Genomic DNA, 25,663 nt, shown 5'->3' on the forward strand with positions numbered 1-25,663 from the left:
GCGTGGCGAGCCCCGCGAGGGGACGCGGATACCATCACAGGTAAACGCGTCCCTTCGCAGGCTTCACGGGTATCCGCGTCCCCTGGCGGGGCTTGCTGCGCTCGCCCCGCTTCGGGCTCGGTGCGCTCGCCACACTATTCTATTCTCAACTCCACGCCGATGTGGATAGTGGGGGTATGAAAAGGTCGGAGGACGCGTACCGCCGCGCTCGCCATGCTTCGGGTTCACGTTGATCGTGGGGTGGCGTAAACTAATTTTGGGGGGCCATTTCACTGTTCAGGGGTGTTTTGGGGGGGGTTCTGGACCATTTACCATTGTTCCCTATGATGATTTGGGTAAATTGAGGCATTTAACATTGTTCCCCATGGTAAATCGCGGGCATCGCGTCGGTACCATCGCACCCGATTTTTTTAGTGCATGTGATGCCCGCGATGCCCACGATTTTTACTAACGATGCCCACGATCATGATCGGTGTGGCCGTGCTAGGAAACAAGTACCCCCAGAGGAAACCCACGCAAGTACGTGGAGAATATACGAACTCTGCACAGTAAGGGCCATGGTGGGAATCAAACCCATGACCTCAGTGCTGGAGGCAGTAATGCTAACCATTACACCGTCCGATGCGATTCTGGCTCATAGCCAATTTTGACTTTGTGCTATTTGTCCTATGGCCAAATACACTATATACCTAGAAATAGTCTATTTTGCTATGCGATACTGATTTAGGGAGGCCGTGCATCAGTATCACATGCAGGCTTAACACTGTGCAATTTTAACTAATTTACTATCCAATTTTGACTATTTATTAAGTGCCCCCAACTCTTCCATTGTCTATTTTGAGAATAAGGCACTGAAGCAGCTTGGTCTTAAGGAGCCCATACACGCTGCGATGCGGCGGCTCCGTTTTGTACTTTGAGATGCGAGCTCCCACGCATCTCATCGCACAGTACAAAAAGTATGTGCTGCACATACTTTTTGTACTAGCTTTTCATCGCATTGCATGCACAAAGCATGCGAGGCGATGTGTACTATTAAAGTACAAAACGTACGCCCACAACGGAGCGTGTATGGGGACCTTTACACATATACACACACACATACAGTAGTAAAGCATGGGAAATCATCCACCTATATATAGTTTACCTATAGCAATCCAAAAGTATACGTTTTATCTAGAGAGCATGACACTTTCAATGTATTGCTTGCATAATCTATTCCTTACCTAATGGTGATAGCAGAATACCATCTGGAAATTCATCTGCATCGTGAAATGAGGATTTACACGGATGGCTGCCCGATGGGACTTGTGAAGAACACGGCATGCCATTTGAAACTGAAGGATCAGCAACTTTAGACTCTCTGGATACTGCAGTGTAAGTTAACTAAAAGGACATTAAAAAAAAGGGACAAAAAAGCATACTATAAAGAAAGAAAACATAAACCCAACACAACTAAATGTTATGTGCATTCCCAGCTTTTCCAACAACAAGAGTGGGCAGCAATTACTCCCCAAAACACAGGTGCAAGCTCCATTTCTAAAGAAGCTTCAATTTCTTTTATACGTACTGTAATATTGTCTTACACCAGTTAAAATAGATAACCACCTTCTCGGGGTGCAGCATACGTCAAATACACCCTTAGCCAGGTGTGTGGTTTGTAAAACACACATTTATGACTTCTGTAATACAGCAACAACTCCTGTCTCATGTACACGCAAGATCCCCCCCCCCCCCCTCATGTACAAGTAATACAGCATATTTTGGTGCAGTGCATGAGCCACAATGGAATGTAAGCAAATATGGGTCTCACAGAGTTGTATGCATTAGTTACAGTATATATACAGTTCTAACTGAAGTTCCGTGATGAGACAGAAGTTCCCACAACGTGTTTTATTAAAGTCTAGGTGAAGGACAAAACACATCAGTACGTGGAACCAAGCTCTCCCTTTAATTGGTGTTTCACAATGTCCTAACTGGACCTATTCCTGCTCATATTGTACAAGTGTAGCAGCTGATTCACTTTATAAGTCAAATACAGTATGTAGCATAGAGGAAAAATTTTTCAACGAGTTACTTCATGAGTGTGATCCAACTTTCCCAGGCATTGCCCGGCCGTTGGGATTAAGGGCTGCTGATGTCAGCAACGGCATCCTTCTCCCCACCGCCATCACATCACCAAGTATAGACTAGAAGTCAGAGGCTGCGAACAGGGGGCGAACCATTCAATGGGGAAGTATTGCAAATGTTTTATTCCCGTGTCCACATTTCCAGGTCTGAACCAGGTCCAGTGTTCCTTATACTCACCACTGACTTTAAATATGGGCCATATTTAAGCATACATTGTTTTTTTTCTGTTTCTCCAGTCAAAATATTGTATAAGAATTAAAAAAAAACAGCAAACTTCATGAGATTTTCCAATTTTTTTTTCTCCAGTATTTTATTTGGTTGAGCAAAAAATACAACCATAATATAAATAACAAGACAAACATGAATGTGAGTTGTAAGATAGCAAGATCAACAACTGTAACATGTAACATTCAGGCTAGAACAGTTATGACAGGTATAGGTTGTAACTTGAAGACAATGCGAGGTAATATAACGTAAGGTAGGTAGAATTATGTTGACAAGTCAGTCATTTCTACTGAGGGGGAAAGGGGAGGTGATGGTGTGTTATGGAGGACGAGCCTGGGCTGTTGGGATGGGGTTGCGGATGGGAGGGAAGTGTATAGGTACAGTTAAAAGGTGGGAGTTACTTAAGGCCAGGGAGAGGGATGTTATGGAATGAGTACCACGGAGCCCATGCGGAGTGGAATTTTTTAACGAGGTTGTTCTGGAGGCTAGTGAGAGATTCCATATTTGCTATAGACAAGATTCTATTTAGGAGTTCTTGGTGACTCGGAGCTGAAGGTACTTTCCAAATCCTGGCAATCTGGTATTTAGCAGAGCATGTTAAATGTAAGAAAAGTTTATTGGCTTCAGTAGGAGCATAATCGAGAGGGGCACATAGAAGGAAACTGGCAGGTGTTGGAGGCGTGGAGGGGGTGAGTATTTGTGAAAGGAGGGAGCGCACCATGTCCCAATGTGACTGAATTACCGGGCAGGTCCACCAGGTGTGGTAAAATGTTCCTGGTTGACCACAATTTCTCCAGCATAGGTTAGAAGAGTCTGGATACATGTGATGCAACCGTTCAGGGACTAGGTACCATCTAGTGTAAATTGTGTATGAGTTTTCCCTTATAGCAACGCTTATAGAGCATTTGGATATAGCAGATCAAATCGCAACCCATTCTTCGTCATCTAAGTGCATCTCCCAGGCTTGCTCGTGGGGCTCTAAGTATGAGGGCTGGTGTCGTTAGGTCGGTAAATACAGAGTCTTTCAAATGGTGAAGGGATTTGGGGTGGCGTAATTGGAGGTATTGGTAGTGTAGGGTGTCAGGTATATTGTGTTTCCCTTGGCAGATCGGTAAACGTTTTAGGTGCGGATAAACCCGATATGTGATGGAGTCTCGTGATGCTGGCCGATGTCCATGAAGATGCTGCCATTGTTGAGAGGCCAGGAGCAAAATAAATGTTCCAAAGAGGGGTGAGGGGATGAATGTGTAGTCAATTTGATTTTTCTATTAAGAGTGCCCCACGTTTGGAGGGAATTGTGGACGGTGATGGGTGGGTTGAGGGCAGTATATACGAGGGAGCCAGGGCAGATTTGGGATCGGGGAGGTACCAATTTAGTAGCTTTCTCGGTCCACCCATCATTTGTAATTTCTCGGGGAGTGCCAGGCGATAAGTTGGCTGAGTCTAGTGGCATGAAGATAGCGCTGAAAGATAGGGCAACCCGAGGCCACGGTGTCCTAATTTTATTTAAATGATTTATACGGACATGTCTATGCAAGTTTTTCTTTTTATACATTGCAACATGGTGTGGTGTACCCATACATAGACTGTTTCCTTATCTTGACACTAGCACTTAGAATGTAGGACCTTTTCCAGTTTGTTTTTATTTTTTTATTATCTGTATGAATAAAACTCCTTTTATTGAGACATTGGCTTCATCTTGACATAAGGAAAATATACCTTTCTAAGCGTAACATACCTGACGACGTGAGTACCAGTACACTCTGGAAAAAGATACGTTAATAAGCTTCAATTACTGTCTATAGAAGTGAGTGGGGTACACACAAATCATTTTGAGGCCCCCTGAAAGATACCATTATATGTTTCATAATTTCCTATAGAAGTGAGGTTGGGGTAAGTGTTGGATTGATATCAAGATATCAAGGGGTAGGGCGCTTTGGTATGAGTGGGCTTTGCTGTGAGCAGCAGTTGAAAGAAAGGGATAGTCACTCCCAATTAAGAGGTTGGGGTAAGCCCTCATTTGAAGCTCTTTGTGGAGTACTGACTGGTACATCCAGTTCTAGGTTAACACCAGAAATTTGTATATTATATGTATATGAAACTAGACTATTCTACAGTATATATCCTCCTCTTGTTTTGTACGGATCGTGACAACAAGATTCATTGAGGCAAAGCCACGGGAACCAGAGAAGCCAGGAGAAACAAAGGGAAGAGAAATATACTCTTTTCTTTCTTTTCACCCCTTTTTTTTCCCATTTAATTCCCATCATGATTCCAGAAGTATTGCCCTACACTTTCAAGTCATACCATATATAAGGGCTATCTGGGAACTGGCCCTCCCTGCACATTCCCATAGGCAGCTACGTGCATCAGAAGCACGCAGATCCTTCATCAATTCTCCCTTCAAATAGATAAACAAGAGCGGTAACCAGCAATGGCTTACAGTAGTTTCTCAAATAATTTGAAGAAAGGTGGTTTCTTTCAAATGAAAAAATGTAATAAAACAATAAGAACATACATATTAAAAATGGACATATGAAATATTATTGGGTGGGTATATGATGAATGAATACCCTTGCGACACTCTTAAATTACTCCTATATCCAGCATGAATCAACACAATTGGGAGGGAAGTCTCCAATATAAGCAGCAATATTACCAGGTGGCTGGTATCCAGAGATGAAGTGTAGTAATGGCAGATGAGTTCTGGTTGATTGTCCGGCAATGAATAGATCAAGAGCCTCTATTATTGATAATATGGAGTGTGCATCTGCATCATGTGTTTTTCTTGCAGAACTACAAGTCCCCGCATGATAGCACCTCATGTATATAGGGTGTGCATTCTAAGAGATCCCCCCCATAAGCTAATGCTGTGTACACCTGACGGTTGGGACTCTCAACTTAGAGTAGCACCCCGCCCGCCTGATCTGAACATTAGTTTACCAGTTTGGTGCCTGGTAGCCACAGACTGCAAACTGAAGGCACAATGAAGGCAAGACCTAAAATTGGCACCAATTACTAGTCTTGGGGATGGATTTGGGGCGCGGCTCCCCTTGGGTTGGTGTGGCTTTCAGGGTGGCACACCCTAACATTTATTTAGCACTATTTTCCACTAATATTATACTTTCTAGCACTACACTTTTAACCTCTAGCTTCTGCTTCTTTCTTATAAATACACTTATACTGTACCTTAGTTTTTCACTTGTGTGCTGCCCTGGGGTTACTGACTTATTCCGGCATTTTGGGAGTTCTGCGCCCCAGATTCAAACGTAGTATTAGGGACCCATCAGAAATGAGGTCACCATGAAGTTGGTTGGTGGGCAAATATTTCTTGGCCAATTAATATACCAAGAACCACTATTATTGATTAATAATATGGAGTCTTCATCTGCACCATGTGTTTTTGATTGTCCGGAAGACCTGGATGCAGAAGTGAATGCTGCTTGTCCAATCCTGTATATTGGTGATATAGTAGATGACCAGGTAGAGATAAGTCCCGTATCCAGTGTAACTTTTTTATTGTAATCCTCAGGAGTATGGCTGGTGTCAAGGGTGTGATGAGTTTTTAGGCTCTACGTGTTTCTCTGGGAAAGGTCTCCCAGCTTCATCAGGAGCTTCAAAGAGATAACTGCTGAATTTTCTTTTACGATAGATCTATTTTTATAACCTGTTTTTGTAATTTTATACTGTGTATGAAGAAACCATCTGCGTCAGAGATGCATCATGGCCACTATGACATTAAAGGGGTTTTCCCACTTTTCTTCCTCCTTACCACCCCCATAATTTACTCTGTTTAGCATCTTTACAGCACAGACTTTTACAGGGAACAGATCATCTTCAAACACAGCGGCTATAATCTAAAGTAGATTATGATGAAACAGCTTTAGTAAATTTAGCATACCGTAGGTGGAATAATAGGATGTCTGATCATATGTCTGTTTAATGTGTGCGGCTGTGTAGGCGACAAATATTCACGAATGTGCTTTTCAGGGACATTTTATGACTGTATGGGCCTGTTGTTTAAAAGTCTGTGAGCCCCCTCCAAGTACAAACTTGCAGTGAAGCAGTTAAGAGTAAACTCAGGTTTTTGCATGCAATCCCCTGAGGGTGAGAGATAATAGGTAAAAGCCTTATTTTAAGGTACAGATGTCAAGACCTGCTTCAGTATCTCCATGGACACTAATGACTAATTAGGCTTTTGAAAGTTTAAAATAAGCTTAATTTAGTTAAAATATAGACAACCTCAAATGACCCCGTAGTTAACCGTTTTGCTGGATTATGCTCCCCAAATTGCCTACCTGACCGCTGTACATTACATGGGCCCATTTAACAGAGCTTGTATTGTACTGTACCGATGAAGCTGCAGTGCTGTTCACCGAGAATGAGATGCGCGAGTGTTTTATACGCAAGTGCGTCCCATTCTCGGCAAATGGTGCGGCTTCATCTGTACTGTACATCTATCCGCTGCTGGATTAGTGGAGCATTATCACCCAGTGGTGGAAATGTGTATTACATGCATATTGTATGGCGTGCCTCAACGCCCCTCAGTGCACTACAAAAGTGGCGTGCCAAAACACTCGCCTAGTGGATGAGCGTGACTCCAACTGTAAGAAATAGTCTAGAAAAAACGGAAAGAACGAACGACCAGGTGAGAGTCTTTTAGGTTTATGGAACAGTTGCAGGGGGATCATGGTAGCATAAGTAATATACAGTAGTCAGTACTTTCCTTAAAACTCAACCATGTGTACCATGTAGTGTTGAAAACAGCAGTCGATTTATATGATGTGAGGTCTTCCATGAGCATATAACAGTCTATGCTTTGGAACCACCAAGAGATAGGGGGAAGAGTTGAGGATTGCCAAAAGCATGGTATAGTTGCTCTTGCAGCGTTCAAATTTCTGAGTAGTGATTCTTTGAACTTAGAGATGGGTATATCTATATAATTAAGCAGCCAGAATTCTGGAGTATTTGGCAGATAGAGACCAGTATTTAACATAGATAATCTCCTAACTGTTCTCCTTACATCGCCAACAGAGGTCAGAGATAGTTGGAAACATTTGGTGTAGGTGCACTGGGTATCTATACCATCTGGATAAGATTTTGTATTGAGATTCCAAGATCTGAAAGATTGAAGATGGACTGGCAAATATATATTGAAATATTTAAGGCCAGTGTTCATCTTGCCAATTGGGACTGCCATGGTTTAACAAAATAAGTTAAATTAGTAGATAGGGTCTCTAGACAAAATTGATAAATAACAGACCCCAGGTGTCTTGGTGTGTTTTTTTCTAAACATAATTGAGATTCCATGGATAAATAAAGCACATTTTCAAAATTTCTGCCAGCATTTAATAGTAGTCCTAATGTGTGATGTGAAGTAATTTAATGATCCAGGGGGAAGATGGAGGGAGGTAAATTAGTGGCATGACTTACACTGCTGTGCGTCCATTGTTTAGTGGCTGGGAGTCTGGACATCTCAATTGTTCTGGCCATCTGAAGTGCATTGTAGTAGCTTAAAAAAAATGAGGAAGCTGTAGGCCTCCTCTAGTGTGACTTTAGAATTGTCTGGGAGAGTCCAGCTCTACCAGCTCTCCACATAAAGCGCCCTGCCAAACCCTGTAGTATCCTAAAATAGGAGACCAGGATCAAAATAGCCAAAGTCTGTAAAAGATAAATGACTTTGGGTAGAATATTATTTTTATAGTGTTAGACCTACCAATCCACACTTTTGAAAGTATGCCTTGAATCATATTAGAAGAAATTAAGCTTGAAAAGTGTTAACACTTTGTTGCATACTGCTGCAAATTTGCTACATACCCAAACATCTAACTATAAAACATTTGAAATTTAGACAATCAACCGTTTCATGTTGTGGACTATTTGCTACAGAGCGGTTTTTTTTTTCAAAATAAATCTTTTATTCTTTTGCCTGTGATTTTCTTCATTATTTTTCATTGTCCGTACAATACACAAGAAGCATGAAAATATTTTAAAAATAAAACAAATCATGCAACGAAGGGTTAAAGTTTGGAGAGAACCGTACTCCCAAATATTTGATATGAGAGGGATGCCAAAGGAACTGGAAGGAATCCTTGAGATCTCCCACAATGTTTCCAGGGGTACAGATATTAAGAGCAGCTGATTTTGTATAATGAATTTTAAAATTAGAAACCAGACTAAGGGCCTGATTCTGGTTCACTTGCAAAAGCAAACTCTTTTAATGGACAAAATCATCTGCACTACAGGAGGGGCTAATGTAACATGTGCAGAGAGTTAGATTGGTTGGGTTTGTACTTCAAACTGAAATCTAAACTGCAATGTAAAAAAAAAAGCAGCCAGTATTTACCCTGCACAGAACCAAAATAACTCCCCCAAATCTAACTCTGCACATGTTACATCTGGCCAACCTGCAGTGCACATTGGGTTTTGTCCATTAAAGAAAGAGTTTTCTTTTGCAAGTGATCCAGAATCAGGCACTAAATCTGTGAAATTTGTGCATAAGAGCAGAGACGGTAATCACAGGTTCAGATATACGCATGATCTCCCACTAGTACACCTCTAATATCTCCATTGGCCCTTATTGCCCTTGCCAAAGGTTCCATACACAAAACAAAAATGACCGGTGGTAGGCAGCAGCGCTGACTTATGCCGTTGTGTATCATAAAAGGACAACAAAAATTTGATATAGCGACCTGCGCTCATACAGAAATTGCAGCTAGAAGATACATAAATGGGATACCAAACCTGAAATTACAAGTGGTGCTAAAAGGAATGAATCTCCACAGCGCAATTTCCAGGATGTGCACAATTCTCCTTTCTAAGGGGAGATATTTTCATCCAAGGTCTCCAACCATGGGGGGGGGATAAAAGAGAATCCTTAGGTTAAAGTTAAAGGACAGTAATTCTCCAATCACCACAATAGGACCTTGTAAGACTCACCTAGTCTTAGATGACGTTCACATAACGGTTTCTTTATAAACATTCTGCATATAAGATCACATGAACAGAAACTCACCTAGGGAACAGTCCCTATTTTCATTGAAAGGTTTATTTCTTCTTTTGATGAAAATAGGGACTGATCCCTAGGTGAGTTTCTGTTCATGTGGTCTTATATGCAGAATATTTATAAAGAAACCGTGGTACTTGTTTCCTAGCACGGCCACAATCGCGGCCATCGGGGGTAAATTTTAGTGGCCTGCGACGCGACCGACGCGATGCCCCCGATTTTTCCATTGAAAGGCATTGAAAACAGTGAAAAATCGGGTCGGTCGCGTCGTGTGCACCTAAAAATGCTTAAATGGTCCAGACGCGATGCCCCCGATTTCCCCATAGGGAACAATGTTAAATGCCTCAATTTACCCGCGATGACCACGATTTCCCATAGGAAACAATGTTAAATGGATCAATTTACCCAAATCAGCATAGGGAACAATGGTAAATGGGCCAGAAACCCCAAAAAAACCCACAGAGCAGTGGAATGTCCCCCCAAAAGTAGTTGACGCCACCCCGCCATCAACGTGAACCCGAAGCGTGGCGAGCGCAGCGAGCCCGCGAGGGGCGGCGGTACGCGTCCTCCGACCTTTTCATGCCCTACTATCCACTAGGGCGTGGAGTGAGAATAGAATAGTGTGGCGAGCGCAGCGAGCCACCGAGCCCGAAGCGAGGGGACGCGGATACCTTCACAGGTAAACGCGTCCCTTCGCGGGCTTCCCAGGTGTCCGCGTCGCCATGGACACCTGGGAAGCCCGCAAGGGGACGCGTATAACTGTGAAGGTATCCGCGTCCGCTCGCCACGCTTCGGGCTCGGTGGCTCGCCACACTATTCTATTCTCACTCCACGCCCTAGTGGATAGTAGGGCATGAAAAAGGTCGGAGGACGCGTACCGCCGCCCCTCGCGGCCTCGCTGCGCTCGCCACGCTTCGGGTTCACGTTGATGGCGGGGTGGCGTCAACTACTTTTGGGGGGACATTTCAATGTTCAAGGGTGTTTTTGGCCCATTTACTATTGTTCCTATGATAATTTGGCTAAATTGAGCCATTTCACATTGTTTCCTATGGGAAATCGTGGTCATCGCGGGTAAATTGAGCCATTTAACATTGTTCTCTATGGGAAAATCGCGGGCATCGTGTCTGGCCCATCGCACCCGATTTTTTTAGCGGCCGCGATGCCCGCGATTTTACCCCCGATGACCACGATTAAGATCGTTGTGGCCGTGCTAGGAAACAAGTACCGAAACCGTTATGTGAACATCTTCTAGTAAGACTAGGGGCCAGATTCTCTAAGCCTCAAAAGTGATAAAATGGAGAGTGATAAACAGCCAGCCAATCAGCTCCTACCTGCCAGGTCACAGACTGTGTATGAAAAATGGGTACTTATGTATTATCTGGGCTCCAATGTTAAATGCACCCCATTTTTTCATACCCCTACTATCCAATTACGCATGGAGTTGATTTTATATAGTGTGGCGAGCGCAGCGAGCCACCGTGCCCGAAGCGTGGCGAGCGCAGCGAGCCCCGCGAGGGTACGCGGTGTCATAAGAAAAACGGGAGCCCAGATATTACATAAGTACCGAAAAATGTCACACAGGAGCTGATTGGCTGGCTGTTTATCACTCTCCATTTGATCACTTTTGAAGCTTAGAGAATCTGGCCCCATGTGAGTCTTACAAGGTCCTATTGTGGTGATTGGAGAATTACTGTCCTTTACCTTTAACCTAAGGATTTTCTTTTATCCCCTCATGGTTGGACACCTTGGATGAAAATATCTCCCCTTAGATAGGAGAATTGGGAACATCCTGGAAATAGCACTGTGAAGATTCATTCCTTTTTGTATCATAAAAGGGTCTGAGAGAGCTCCAATAATCCGGACTCTTGCGGAGGGGGATCGATATAAAGCAATTATGCGATTGAGGCAGTGAGATCCCAAAAACATACAATGGAGAAAACCTTCCATAAACAACCAATCAACCCTATCAAAGGTCTTCACATCTGTGGATAAAAAAATAAATAAAAAACACCATGCTGGTTCGATCCCTTGACATGATGAACAAGGTTAATATGGTCTTTGGCTTCTCGTCCTTTGACAAATCACACTTGATCATCATGTAACAGATCCGGGAGAAGGGAACTTAACCGGTTTGACAGTAATTTGGCATACCATTTTACATCAATAATCAATAGAGAGATAGGCCTATAAGTAGCACAATGGGTGGGATCCTTGTCCTCCTTGGGGATTATTGTAAAATGGGCTTTTACAGTTTGGGGGGGAAAACCCAAAGTATCAGAAACTGCATTGCACACCTTCAAGAATATGGACAAAAGAGAAGCATGATAAGTTTTCTAATAACTCATCTGAGCCTGTGCTTTTTCCAGTCGACGTAGCCGATCGTGCCCCTTCTAATTCCTCTATCATAAATGGTTGTTCGAGTGAGGACAGATCATCCTCTGCTAACTTTGGAAAGCCAACAGAGGAGAGGTAGTCTCCAACCACCTCATGAAGTATGGGCAATGTGGCTGGAGCCTGATCTCAGAGGTCAGAAATCCGCATGGATGGGTCTCTCAGATGCAACAGACGGGTAGTACTCACTGCCTGGGCTGCAACTATAGTAGCCCTAGGATGGCTGTAGGTGGGCACCAAAAGGAGCTAAGGAGCTGGAGCAGAAGCTCAATGACTGCATGTCCTGTCTCCACGGATGCCAGGCCCAACCCCCCCCCCCCCCATTAATATTTTTGTATGAATCTAATTGTATTTACCAATAAAATAACTAGATGTAAATACAGCACACATTATGAAAAAGGTTTATTAATCAAAGGACATGTTTGCAGGCATCTGAGGAGTAGAATTTACCTGGTTTTGCATTACAAGAGGAACGTTCTTGTTTGAGCATGGGGTTTCTGAAAAAAGAAGAGGAAACGTATTACTTGTGTGCTAGAAGGACATCTGGATTTTCATGACATTTTGTCATCTCCATAATATTTATATCAATAAAAATCATTATGCTGTAACAAGAGTATATTCCATGTATGTATTGATCTGTGGTTTCCTCCCAGAATGCCATGAATACAAAACAAGAATCTTTACTCCTCATTGATTCAAGTTTTTAAATGGACTGTTTCAGAGATGTCATTTAATGACTGAGCAACTCCCACAATATTACATCTGTCAAATCCATACATTTTGTGCCATGTTCTTAAATAAGAAGACAGTATTGACTTTCACAGAGTGTTAATGCTTCAACACACAGGCAACACTGACCACATCCTCCTGACAAGTGAACACTTCAATCACATTTGCTTATATTTTTTGACCATTAGAGGGAAATGTAATAGTCGGAGATGCAGTGATTGACAATCCTAACGAGTAGCCTGGTTTTGCCTTTTAAAGTATTACAGCTTTAAAATGCAGACTTACCCAAAACACTCCAATACCTAGATTGTGCAGGTTATTACATTACAGTGCATTAGTAATCTTCCAGAACACAAGCACAGTGGGCCAAGTGTAACAGCCTGCAAGAATCTGGAGGTGTATATCTTTAAAGCGGCAACCATTTACAAAGCAAAACCAGCCAGGTTTTGCCTTGTGATTGCCGCTTTAAAAAGTATGGGCATTCTCGCACAAAGGACCCAATAGAGACCAGATCACACGGCTATGAAATAGCAGCGCCGTGTGATCACTGTGAGAATAGTTAGCTGCCACCCCGCCAGAGTGTAATTCCATACTTGGCAAACCTGCGAATGGGTAGCAAAAATGTCCCACCCTAGTGAAAAGCTGCATATCCATTTGCAGCACACTCACCATCAAATGACTTTCCCATTGTGTGCAGTCTCTCAGTATCCCTGGACTAAAGGTACCCCCCCCCCCCCCATAAATTAGTGCGATATGGCCAATTTTTATGTGATTACGATGCATTGCTGCAACGTTCCAGTGTGCCGTGTATCGCAGATCTTATGGGCAGCCATGAATATTTGTCGCAGGCCGTAGCCCCTGCTAGGATCACAATCGATACATTGTATGCAAAAAGGACCACATACAATGTATGGTATGCAATCCAGCCCCCCAGGAGCCGCCGGGGGAGATGGCGGGGTACTGCATACAATACCTTGGCCCTAGTAGATGGGGGCCTTTACTTACCGGCTGCGACTCAGCTTGACCGAGGCCGGAGCTAATGTCAAAGACCCTCGCTGAAAACACTTGGGCACGCCTGTGTTTTCCCCAACACTCCCAGAAAATGTCAATTTACTGCCCAGAAATGGCAGCTTCCTCTTAATTTGCGAGAAGCCTGCAATGAAATGTAGGCAGATTTCATCGCACGGAGGAATTCGCAGCACTGCAATCAGGTCTGAATTAGGCCCAAAGACTTTAACCCCAGGCTATCTCATCTAACCCAGTGTACATGTGTAATTTCATCTGGTCAGGACAGCCAAAGTTTTGCACCTCGTAGCCACCAACATTGCCAAAGTGACAGCTAATCACCAAAGCCATAAATCCCCCTAGTTTAGCAGTGCAAGGATTAAAGATAGCAGCATACTATGGGCACAGCATGGGCGGACGCGCAGTGTATTAAGAAATACTACATTACAATTCAAGCTTTGACCTCTATATCGTAGGTGCATAAATAAATAAAACAATAATTCAGTATCGTGATTTCTAACAATGAAAAATCAAACCTTATCCCAGCAATAAGAATAGGCGACACACAACAGTGACACAAATAAATCGGTAATACAAGCAATCCAGTACCTAATATCTATTGTGTCTATTATAGAACTGTCAACAGTGTATGTGCCGACTGGGTGGACACAGGCACTCCAGACTGTAATAAAAATGAACCCTTGGTGAATAGTGTGCGAGCTACCAAGCATTTAAGTCAGTTAGCAAACATACACGCAACTGACTCAGCACACAATACAAACCTAATTTGTGTGCCATTAAATACAATAATAGCACAATACAAACCTAATTTGTGTGCCATTAAATACAATAATAGCACAATACAAACCTAATTTGTGTGTCACAAAATACATTAATAGCACCATAGGAATAGGCATAACCAACACACTTATTACTCTATTCCAAGGAAAAGGACACCAGTGACGATTAGCACTGATTTCCCACACAGCAGGAGAACTGTGATTTTTAGCAATTATTGAGACGTGGACCCACACATTGGGACACATACATAACTGCTACAGATGCTTGATGTTTGTGAATAAATGTGAAATTGAGCATTCAAAATAATCTGAAATCTCATATACTGTGAAAAATCATCAGAAACAAATATATAACTGATAAGTTAAAATAATGCTGAATTGAACATCATAATAATTGGAGGTCTTATATACTGTGAAAAGTAATTGTAAAAAACACCTAATCACACACTATATATATGGGCACAAATAGCTGCTAAAACAACCACCAACCCCTCTGCATTAACGCTGCCGAAACCAATATAGGAGGACAGCTTAATCAGAATACTTGCAGTACAGTGGATGGTAGCTAGTGTACGGATACAGTGTATGAAACCATAACCTTACATCAAACAAGCATGACAATGAATGCAACATAAAACATATGGTAAAACAATTGCAAATATCAAACCAGTCTCACTAGCAATTCTTGAAAGCCCAGGGATCACAGCGAACTGATCCCATGAAATGAAACAGGGGTTCCACAGACATTAATGTATAAAAGAAGCTTAATATTAGTATCTACATCCTGGTTTTAACTACACCCTGGTTTTAACTACACTTTCTTTTTCTTTTTTGCACATCTTTACTGTCGTCTTAATTAAGAGGATGTGAATTACACACCTCTTTTTAAAAAACTAAACTAATAAAGGTTATATTTTAGAGATTGTGATATATTCAGTTGGACGTCCCCTATAATATACTTTAGAGTGCACCCCAAAATCTCCAATTTTTTCTCTTCTACAATTGTCTATGGGCACAGCATGTGTTATTTTCTTAGCAAAAATAAAAGTATTTAAACTCTCCATCAGAAATACGGGATATATACTTCAGCTGTCATAGTTTGACAAGCAGGCTCTTAAAAAATGACTGCTTCTAAATATACATGAATTTCCATCCTATAAACTACCCAAGTACAGGAAATGCATTACAATTTTTTAAATATTTTTATAAACTAATGATAAATGTTCCATCACCTAGTAGTGCAATCAATCTGGTGTATTAACAGATTTGTAGATGTAGCCATATAACTCAGAATATGAATATGTTGGTAAAAACCTAGAGGCACTAGGCTGTTGTGCTCACCCTTAATAGCCTGATGCTGAATATAAAATCTTATATTTGGCATAGTAGTGATGTCATGACATAGTGTTCCCCCTAAGCTTCTTTTGCAGGGTGTCGCACCCTGCATGTTTTTAAAACCTCAAAAAGCACCAAAAAAACCACAAAAAATCCTTTCTGTCAGTGCCACTGTGCGCCCTTACGCTGCACCCCACCGCGCTGACATGCCGCTGAGAATTTTCAGTGTGTGCCATCATGTGTAATGGGCATTACAACAGAATATGTAATGGGCATAGCTGAGTATGACAATGTGTAATGGGCGTAATCCTAGTGCAGTGTGCAATTTTTTTTATATATATATATTTTTTAGCGTGAACACTATGACAGTTATGTTGTTGGTTGTGTCTTATGACTCCACTACGTATTCCATCACAAAGAGCTCTCATAATGTTAATGAAGGTGGCACAAAAGCAAATGTTACATTTTCCATGAACAAATAAACTTAGCATTTACTATTTATTAGGCAGAAATATTGTCTTGGCTCGCCTAATGACCGTGTCATACATCAGTGTGTCAAAATTAATTGCATTCCAGGGCCGGCATCTGCACAGCAGAACACAAATAAATTATTCCATTTTACCTAAAACATTTTTGTGGCATTTTAAATAACACTAGAAGACTCCAGTATGCGGAGGCGCTGACAGCATTCGTGATAAAAAAAAAGCAAGAGCAGACAGCGCAAATTAATAGTATTAAGTTAGAAAGAAATTAGGACAGGTAGAGTGGGAAAGGGAAACCGCAATCAGCTTTTTATGTTGCGTTAATACTTTTCAGAATTCAGAGGACATGCCAGCTATTAAAAAGGTGTAGAAAACAAGTGCATAGACTGACTAGGAGAATGCAAAATGTTATACTGTAATGTATGTGTATAAAGGGCAGATGTTGAATGTGGTCTACATATCGCGACGCCGAGTGAACTAAAATAAACATGTGATAAGGTATAGCAGCAAGTCAACGTTTGGGAGTACAAGAGGGTGTGCACACTGGATTTTATTTTTAACTATCAGTTAACATACAGATGGTGTACATGGGGGCATACTGGAGACAGATACTAGAACATATGCTAGTTACTGGATCCCTACTTGCTCCATCAGTAATGAGTCAGCATGCACGATGTTCGCTGCACCATAGAGATCAATTATCTTTATAGGAATATTCTTGTTTTGCATTCATTCTCTTGTGAAAAATCAGAATGTACTAGATTCCTACTAGATTGTAAGCTCCTCCGAGTAGGGCCCTCTTCCCTCCTGTTGTCAAAGCCCTCTTCTCTTCACATTTCACTCACAGCTCTCCTATACTCCAACACTCAGTTACCATCTTTGTCCGCATACTCATCTCCATCATTGGCATCTAGCCTCTAGTTGTATGTTGATTGAGTCCTCACTACTTATATTTAAACTGTAATGTGTATTGAACTGTGGCGCTCTTTATTTGTACTGTATTTTTGTTATTTATTCAATGTTATGCCAAGCTTTGTCTCCCTGTATTGTTCCTTTGTACGGCGCTGCGAAACACTTGTGGCGCCTTATAAATAAAATAATAATAATAATGTAGGAAAGATGGAGTTAAATACATGAACTACAGTGTTATTTGTAAATTTGTGAACCCTTTATAAAAATAATAAAACAAAACAAAGATCTAATATTACATATCTGAGTAGCAAAGGTATGGGAGCCTTAAGGCCAATGATGGGGAACTCTGATGTCCGATGATCAGAACACGTTAATGGAAGGGGATGCTGTCGACACAAGCTTTTCACATAAGAAAAAAAAAGTAGTGTTTTTCTCATACTTTACTATCCAAGTAGGCACAAAGCAAGATTCTAATAGAGTGCCCGAAGCATGGTGAGCGAAGTGAGCCATGCAAGGGGATGCGGTACACTTAAACAGTGTTCAAGCAGACTTATGTTGACAGACACCAAAAAAAAAAAGAAAACAAAACAACTCATTGACCTTTTGCATGCCTTGCATCTTTTACCTGTCAACCAACAGTGGTTGCCCCAATTACTGTTGACCATATGACCTATACCCAATGGAAGTGTATCATGCCACATGCAAATGGAAATTTGAGGACCTCAGAAGAACATTCTCACAAGGCTGAAAAAAAAAAAAAGAGGTTACAGTGCCACCTCTAAAAAGTTAGGACTCTACCAAACAGATGGTTTATAAAAAAGGGAGGAAATTCAAGACCATTGTTACCCTCCCTAGGAGTGGTCAACCAACAATGATCATGCAAAGACCAAGGCCATAAAGGAACCCAGAGTAACCTCTGAGCAACTGAAGGACTTTCTCACATAAGCGAATGTTCATGTCGATTAGTCCACCATCGGGAGTACACTGAACCGCAATGATGTGCACGGCAGGATTACGAGAAGAAAGCCTCTGCTCTCTAAAACATTTCTGCCCATTTGCAGAAGATCACCTGGGCACTTGGAAAAATGGACAGATGAGACAGTGTTTGGTACATTTGTCCCAGGACAACTTGTCATAATTAACGGGATAATTCATTCTGAATTATCCTGACATTTTTCTTTAGAATATTCTGGTATATCTGTCCATGTGCATCTCAAGGGAACATGGCTCACGCAACAAGACAACAGCCCAAAAGCACACAAACCATTTGACAAAAGAATGGTAAAGAAGAAGAAGAAATGTTAAGTTTTTGAATTGTCAAGTCAAAAGCCCTGACCTTAATACTAAACAAAATGCTGTGGAAGTACCTGAAGCAAACAGCTCACCAAGTCAATGTTCAGGACTAAATCAACAATTGCTAGAATGTTTAGATGTAGTCATTGCTGCACATGGGGATCATACCAGATACTTAAAAGCAAAGATTCACATACTTTTGCCACTCACAAATAAAAAGTCTAATGTAGTTTTAGGCCAAATATCAGTAAAAATATAGAAAAGTCTGAAGGGCTCACATACTTTTACACACACCACTGTAATGGGGTATACACCAGAGAACACTGGCCCTGACAGATCACTCAGCGCACAGCGCCGCGTGCTAAACGATCTTGCCGAGTGATCTAGCATTGCTCAGATAAATCTCTGTGTGTGTAGGGTCCATAAGTTAGGACTTTACAAGAATCATGATACATTCTATCAAGGTGATGACTAGAGACAGGATTATATGCATTTGCATATGCATATTTTGCCTATTCTCACTGGTTTTGCATATTTCACCTAAAATCTAGTGATGGTGCACATTTTAGGCCCTGCCCCCTTCCCACCCGCGAGTCACGGCACTGCTTTGCCCTGCTGCTGCTGGCCAGGTAGTGGTAGAATGTGCAGGCTGGGGCAATATGTGTGCAGTGTGAGGAGCCTTGGATGTACGATATGTCTGACACTGCTCTATTCTGCCAATCCATGTTGATAAAAGTCAGTCGGGGCGAATGCTATTACAAAGCACCTGAACCTTTGCCTGCCCCTGGCCTGGGACTTTACACCAAGAGACAGACTTCTGCAGCAGAGGAGGCGGGCAGAAGGGTTGTGACATCATGCGGCTCGGAAGAAATGCCGTGTCACTGAGTATGCGGCGCAGGGAGGAAGCCTTCCACTGCGCCGCCCTCACACACTATGCTGACATTTGATCCATCGGCGCTGGAGATGAGGATCCGTGTACAGCGCTGGAGATGAGGGTCCGTGTAGTTGAAGCAAAAAGAGCTTTGGACGCTGCAGTCTGCTGTAGCAGCCAGGAAGAAAAAAAATCCTGTGTATAGACATCTGCAGATGCTGTGGGCTTATTTTTGAGGTTTATTTGCAACTAATTGTATGCTGATTTCTAAATAAATCAGTTAAAAATTTCTTTTTTTATTATTTCATGTAGCATATTTTAACACTTTTCATGCATATTTGCATGCATATTTCAAGCTTTTTATGTTGCATATAATCCTGTCTCTAGTGATGACTAATGTACTGCATCTAGAAGTTTCCTCTACACAAATGTATTTAACACCCCAGAGGTAGTCGTCACTGATGAAATAATTACTACTTATTGAGTGAGGAAAAAAATGTTTTACAAGCAGCCTCCACAAATGGGGTCAGTTGGTTTCATCTGTACAACTGATTCAAACTGATTCAAACTTATGAATGTCTAATTATTTTAACAATAAAAAAGGATTTTTGTGAGAACTTACCATTCGAATCCTTTTCCCTGATATTGTCCTGGTGACAGCTCACATTGGGATGTAGGAGGGTCCATCGGAGCCAGGCACCTATGCTAAACCTTTTAGAGAGGTAGGCTCCTCCCATCGGAATCCCACAATGCTTCAGTTCAACTTCAAGAGCACACTAGGATACATAAACTCAGTACAATGCCTGAACATATTATATGCACAATAACATTTTAAACATAACCAATATAACATGACAACACATGAAATGGTCTTACTGAGCGTAAGGGAGAGATCGCTGTGTCACCAGGACAATATCAGACAAAATGATTTTAATGGTAAGTTCTTACAAAAATCCTTTTTTCTCTTCAATTGTCCTGGTGACAGCTCACATTGGGACGTTCAAGAGCCGGTCCTTTGGGAGGGTACGCTCAGGTTTGCAGTTCTCATAACTGCTCGCCCGAATGATGCGTCCTCCGACACAAACTCATGGAACCTGTAGAATTTGGTAAAAGTGTGAACAGATGACCAAGTGGCCGCCCTGCATACTTGCTCCGCTATAGCTCCATGGCGCACCGCCCAAGAGGCTGCAACCGACCTGGTGGTATGAATGTTTATCCTAGCAGGAACTGGTCTGCCAACTTTAGTGTATGCAAATGCAATAACTGACCTCAACCACCTAGCAATGGTCTCTTTCGAAGCAGGCCAACCTCTTGTGTACATCAAACAAATCTTACGGAAATCCTTCACCCTGTCAACATAAATGCGCAAAGCGCGAACAACATCCAAATTCCTTAGTTTGTCCCTTTTCCTAGAATCCTCCAGAGGACTGAATACCGGAAGGACAATTTCTTGGTTTAAATTAAAAGAAAAGACGACTTTAGGCAAAAATTTAGGGACTGTCCGCAATACAACCCTATCAGGATGAAAAATCAAAAATGGAGTCTCCCAACTCTGAAACTCGCCTAGCTGAGGTGATAGCCAGTAAGAAAACCAACTGTTGAGCCGACCTCAACAGTTCAAAAGGAGTTTTTTGAAGAACCGCCAGCACCAGAGACAAATCCCATGGAGCCACCGGCTGTTTATAAGGAGGTTTTGATCTCATGACCCCTTGAAGAAAAGTCTGAATTTCCGGCAGTAATGCCACTTTCTTTTGAAAGAAAATGCCGAAATCTGCACTTTCAACGACTGTAGACTCAGTCCATAAGAAAATCCATCCTGCAAAAATTCCAGTAACCTGGAAATCTTAAACCTGGAAGTGTGAGCTCTTTGTCTCTCACACCGCCTAATGTAGGTTTTCCATAACCTATAATAATTGGCTGAATGGGCCGAAGACACCGGCTTCTTTGCCCTTAATCATAGTATTAATAACGGCATCCAAAAACCCCTTCTTCCTTAAGATGGAGGTTTCAAAAGCCAAGCCGTCAAATTCAGCCGACCTAGGTCCTGATGAAAGAACGGGCCTTGTCTTAACCGGTCTGGACGTAGAGGAAGACGCCATGATGTTATCGACAACCTCAGAATGTTGAAGTACCAGGATCTCCTTGGCCAATCTGGAGCTATCATGATGACCTAAGTCCCCTGGGATCTCACTCTCTTCAACACCCAGGCAATCATTTGGAATGGCGGAAAAACGTAAGCCAACTGGACATTCCAAGGCACTGTCATCGCATCCACCACCCACGCTAGTGGATCCCTGGTCCTGGAACCGAACCTGGGTACCTGGCAATTGAAGAGTGATGCCATCAAATCCACATCTGGCAGGCCCCGAAGGTCCACAATCTCCTGGAATGTTTGAGGATGCAGCGCCCATTCGCCTTCCAGCAGCTCCTCCCTGCTCAGGAAGTCCGCTTCCTCATTCTTTACTCCCGGGATAAACACTGCTGACAGGGCCAGAACATGTGTTTCCGCCCATTGAAGGATCCGAGTCACTTCCAACATCGCCATCTTGCTGCGTGTGCCTCCCTGATGATTCAAATATGCCACCGCCGTGGCATTGTCTGACTGAATACGGATGGGAGAACCCTTCAACTTCTCCTCCGCCTGTGACCAGGTCTTCCATACTGCCCTTAACTCCAAGATATTTATTGGAAGTACAGACTCCTCTCTGGACCACAGAACCTGTAATCTCAAATCCAGAGCCACCGCACCCCAGCCCCTGAGACTGGCATCAGTGGTAACCACCAGCCACTCCCAAGACTGTAGGGATCGGCCCCACTGGAGAGTTCACATCCGTCCACCACCTCAGAGCAGATCGTGTTTCCGGTGTCAAGACTAATCTTTTTTGTCTTCATGGTTTTGGTGTTTCCTGACCAAACTGCCAGAATGTTCCACTGAAACGTTCGAGAATGCAACCTGGCATATTGCAGGGTCTCGAACGTGGCCGCCATCTTTCCTAATATCTTTAGGCAACTCCAAACAGAAGGATTCGGTGGCCCCAGGATTTGCCACACCAGTTGACAAATGTCCTTTGACTCCGACAGGAACACCCGATGTAAATGGGTATCCAGTATAAATCCCAAGAATTGGAGTCTCTGAGTGGGACACAGCTGAGACTTCTGTAGGTTTAGAATCCAGCCATGATTTTGCAAAAACTGAATAGCGTCTAAGAGGTCCTGACGCAATCTTTCTGTAGACTCTGCTTTGAACAAGAGATCGTCCAAATATGGGATAACCACAATTCCCTTTTGTCAGAGAACTGCTGTCATTACTGCCATAATTTTTGTAAATACCCTTGGGGCAGTAGCCAAACTGAAAGGCAGTGCTTTAACTGTAGCTGAAGATCCCCTATCGCAAATCGCAGTAGAGACTGATGATCTGCATAGATAGGCATGTGTAAATATGCGTCTTGAATGTCCACCGACGCTAGAAATTCTCCTGGTTCCAGGCTCAACAGAACCGACCTTAGATATTCCATCCTGAAATGATCCACCCATAAATGCAGATTTAAGGACTTCAAGTTCAGAATTGGTCTGAACGTATTGTCTGGTTTGGGTGCTAAGAACAGAATGGAGTAGAAACCCTTCTTTCTGTCCTCTCATGGTACCGGGATCACCACACCCTTTTGCAGGAGAGACTGCGCCGCCGCCCAAAAGGGCTGTTCTGAGACGTGCCTCCCTGGGCAATGGAGTAGGCATGAACCACCTTGGAGGGAATTCCTTTAGGTTTATCCTGTAGCCTTGGGACACTACATTGAGGACCCAAGGATCCGGGCCTAATAAGGCCCAAGTATCCCAAAACTGCAAGAGGCGACCCCCCCACCCTGAATGGAGGTTGGGGAGCCTCCTGGCAGTCATGCGGAAGGCTTCTCCTCACCTTTGGAAGCCTGCTTTTTTGTGAAGGCTCCAAAGTGGGATTCACCTTTAAAAGCCAAAGCTTCGAAAGACTTTTTGGAAGCATTATCGGCTTCCCACGCCTTGAGCCACAATGCTCTCCGAGCATTCACCGAGACTGCAGACACCTTAGATGCCATAGTAATGGCCTCCTCGCCAGCTGCCAAGTTGTATTCTGCTGCGACTAATCTTTTCAGCAAGAGCGTAAGCCTAGGACTCAGGTTGCAACAAGGTACCCATGGAGTTTGCCCACACAATCATGGCTTTGGACACCCATGCAGAAGCAATCAATGGTCTAAGGGTATAACCCACACCTTCAAAAATTGCCTTAATACAACTTTCCAATTTTTTGTCCACAGGGTCCTTAAAAGCCGCACCACCCTGTACTGGTAGTAGGGTAGTCTTAGATAACCTCGCTACTGGTGCGTCTACCAAGGGAGCCTTCTCCTATAATTTTACATGCTCCTCCGGCATGGGATATAGGCTTAAGAACCTTTTAGGCATCTGGAACCTCTTATCGGGTGTTTTTTTCAGGCTCCTCCTAGTAGATCCTGTAACCCATCATCAGAGGGAAAGGTAACTGCCTCTCTACACTGTCTTTTGAAAACTCCCTGAGATGGAGTTTTATTTTCCACAGACAAATTTAAAGCCTGTTTAACAGACAAGATTAAATCGTCAACATCAGGGGCAGAACTTTCCAGCTCATCCCTCTGGTCCCATGACACCTCTTCCTCACATTCTCCCTCTTCCTCTGTATCCCTGTAAAGGACAGGAGGAGAAGCAATGGGGAGTCTAGAGGCCGTCTCCTTAGAAAACAGATCCATAAAGGTGTTAAGCCTGTTAATGCCTTAAACTGTATCTTTCATTGCCTGCAGAAACGCAGGATCCAGCTGAGTTAAAGGAAGAGAGCCAGATGATTGCTGAGAGGATGACAATGGCCTAGGATACATAACCAACTCATCCCTCTGTTTATTTAAAACCTCCACTAAAGCAGAAATTGACCTGCCTAGGGCCGTAGCCCCCTTCCCCCCTGAGCTTGTGCTCTTCTGGGTACAGCGTCACACACAGGGCAAATCTCCCCTTGAGACATCTGTTCAGGGGTTAAAGAAAACCCACACATTTTGCAATTGACTAAATTGGCAAAGGCTCCCTCCCCCATACCAGCAGCATGCCTTTCAGTCATGTTAACACCACAGTGCATAAATGTCAGGCGACCGTACCAGATAAATGTATGCCAGTACTTATCCTGTCTGCTGGGGACCCTCTCTGGTCAGCGGGGGTAGAGATGCCCAGAGGAAATCAGTCACTCTGCAGGAATCCTTCCTTCAGCTTGCACCACCAGTGCTTCCAAAGGCACCAGTGCAGGAAGAGACCAAAGTCCCTGCTACAGCGGGGTCTGTGGCTTTTGGCACCAACTACCCCCTGCAACCGCTCCTGACTGGTGATCTCTCCTCATCCAAGTGCCTCCCCTTGGCTGGGGATCACCTGGATTTGCCCTTCAGAACAGCTCCTGTCACAGGCTGCGATCCCTCATGGGTTCAGCCTGAAAGCCCCAGCCAAGATGGCCGCCGCCATCGCAGGAAGACCCCGTCGCCCACGATCCCCCCGGGACCCAGGAAAACTTATTTTCAAAGAAGTTTCAAGTGCTGTGCAGAGAGATCAGACAGTGTCTCTGCACACAGGGAGCTGACAGGACACACTTCTGTCAGCCCATGCTGCGCTCTCAGTGTCAGGATTCATGTAGAATACTCACACTGTGCCTACCTAAACGAAGTGTAAAATTAAGAAAAACAAACACCTAGCTACTCTAATAAAGGCTGCTCCAGCAGCCCTGTTCAGCATAGCACCCACTCCTGTGGGCACCTAAAACGAACTGGGGCATTGTGGGATTCCGATGGGAGGAGCCTACCTCTCTAAAAGGTTTAGCATAGGTGCCTGGCTCCGATGGACCCTCCTACATCCTAATGTGAGCTGTGTCACCAGGACAATTGAAGAGAAAATAAAAATGTACAGTATAATCTGATTAACGGATTGTTCATGTTGGGGGTACTCTGGTATTAGTATCTTATTCTAGACAAACATGTGAAGCCATCCTTGAATCACATACTGGAAATTAACATCTGCAAAACTTTTTTGGCTAGAAATAACCCAAGGACACCCAGGGTGAACTTTAATAGGATGAGAGATTCAGAAAGTGAGAGATTTGGAAAGAAATCGGTACTTATGAGTTATCTGGGCGCCCGATTTTTTGATTGTATGCCTTAAGTTAAGGCATACAATCAGATGCGATGCGATATCGCATCGCATCGCATGCGACCATCGGATGCGATGACCCGATTTTTCCATAGGAATCAATGTTAAAATGGACTGAGTCCATTTTAACATGGAATTCAATGGGAAAAAGGGGTCCTTTTCATACCCCTACTATCCAAGTGGGCATGGAGTTGGATATAAACCTGTGGCGAGCGTAGCGAGCCACCGAGCCCGAAGCGTGGCGAGCGAAGCGAGCCCCGCGAGGGGACGGTATTCTGTGTCCGCTCGCCACGCTTCGGGCTCG

General features: G+C 43.2%; 1 protein-coding gene across 5 annotated transcripts in view; it reads right to left on the minus strand.

The window, feature by feature from the left end:
* BRDT (bromodomain testis associated) overlaps window positions 1–25,663 on the minus strand; it is a 95,133-nt gene that overhangs the window by 31,781 nt on the left and 37,689 nt on the right. For all 5 annotated transcript variants that reach the window (XM_083157111.1, XM_083157110.1, XM_083157107.1 and 2 more), the window contains 2 exons: window positions 12,200–12,246; window positions 1,224–1,383 (listed from right to left, as the gene is read on the minus strand). In XM_083157111.1, the coding sequence (XP_083013237.1) occupies window positions 1,224–1,383; window positions 12,200–12,246 (207 nt within the window). The remainder of the gene's footprint in view (window positions 1–1,223; window positions 1,384–12,199; window positions 12,247–25,663) is intronic.

This window comes from Crinia signifera, chromosome 8 (assembly GCF_055691185.1).
Source record: "Crinia signifera chromosome 8, ASM5569118v1, whole genome shotgun sequence".
NCBI classification, from domain to species: domain Eukaryota; kingdom Metazoa; phylum Chordata; class Amphibia; order Anura; family Myobatrachidae; genus Crinia; species Crinia signifera.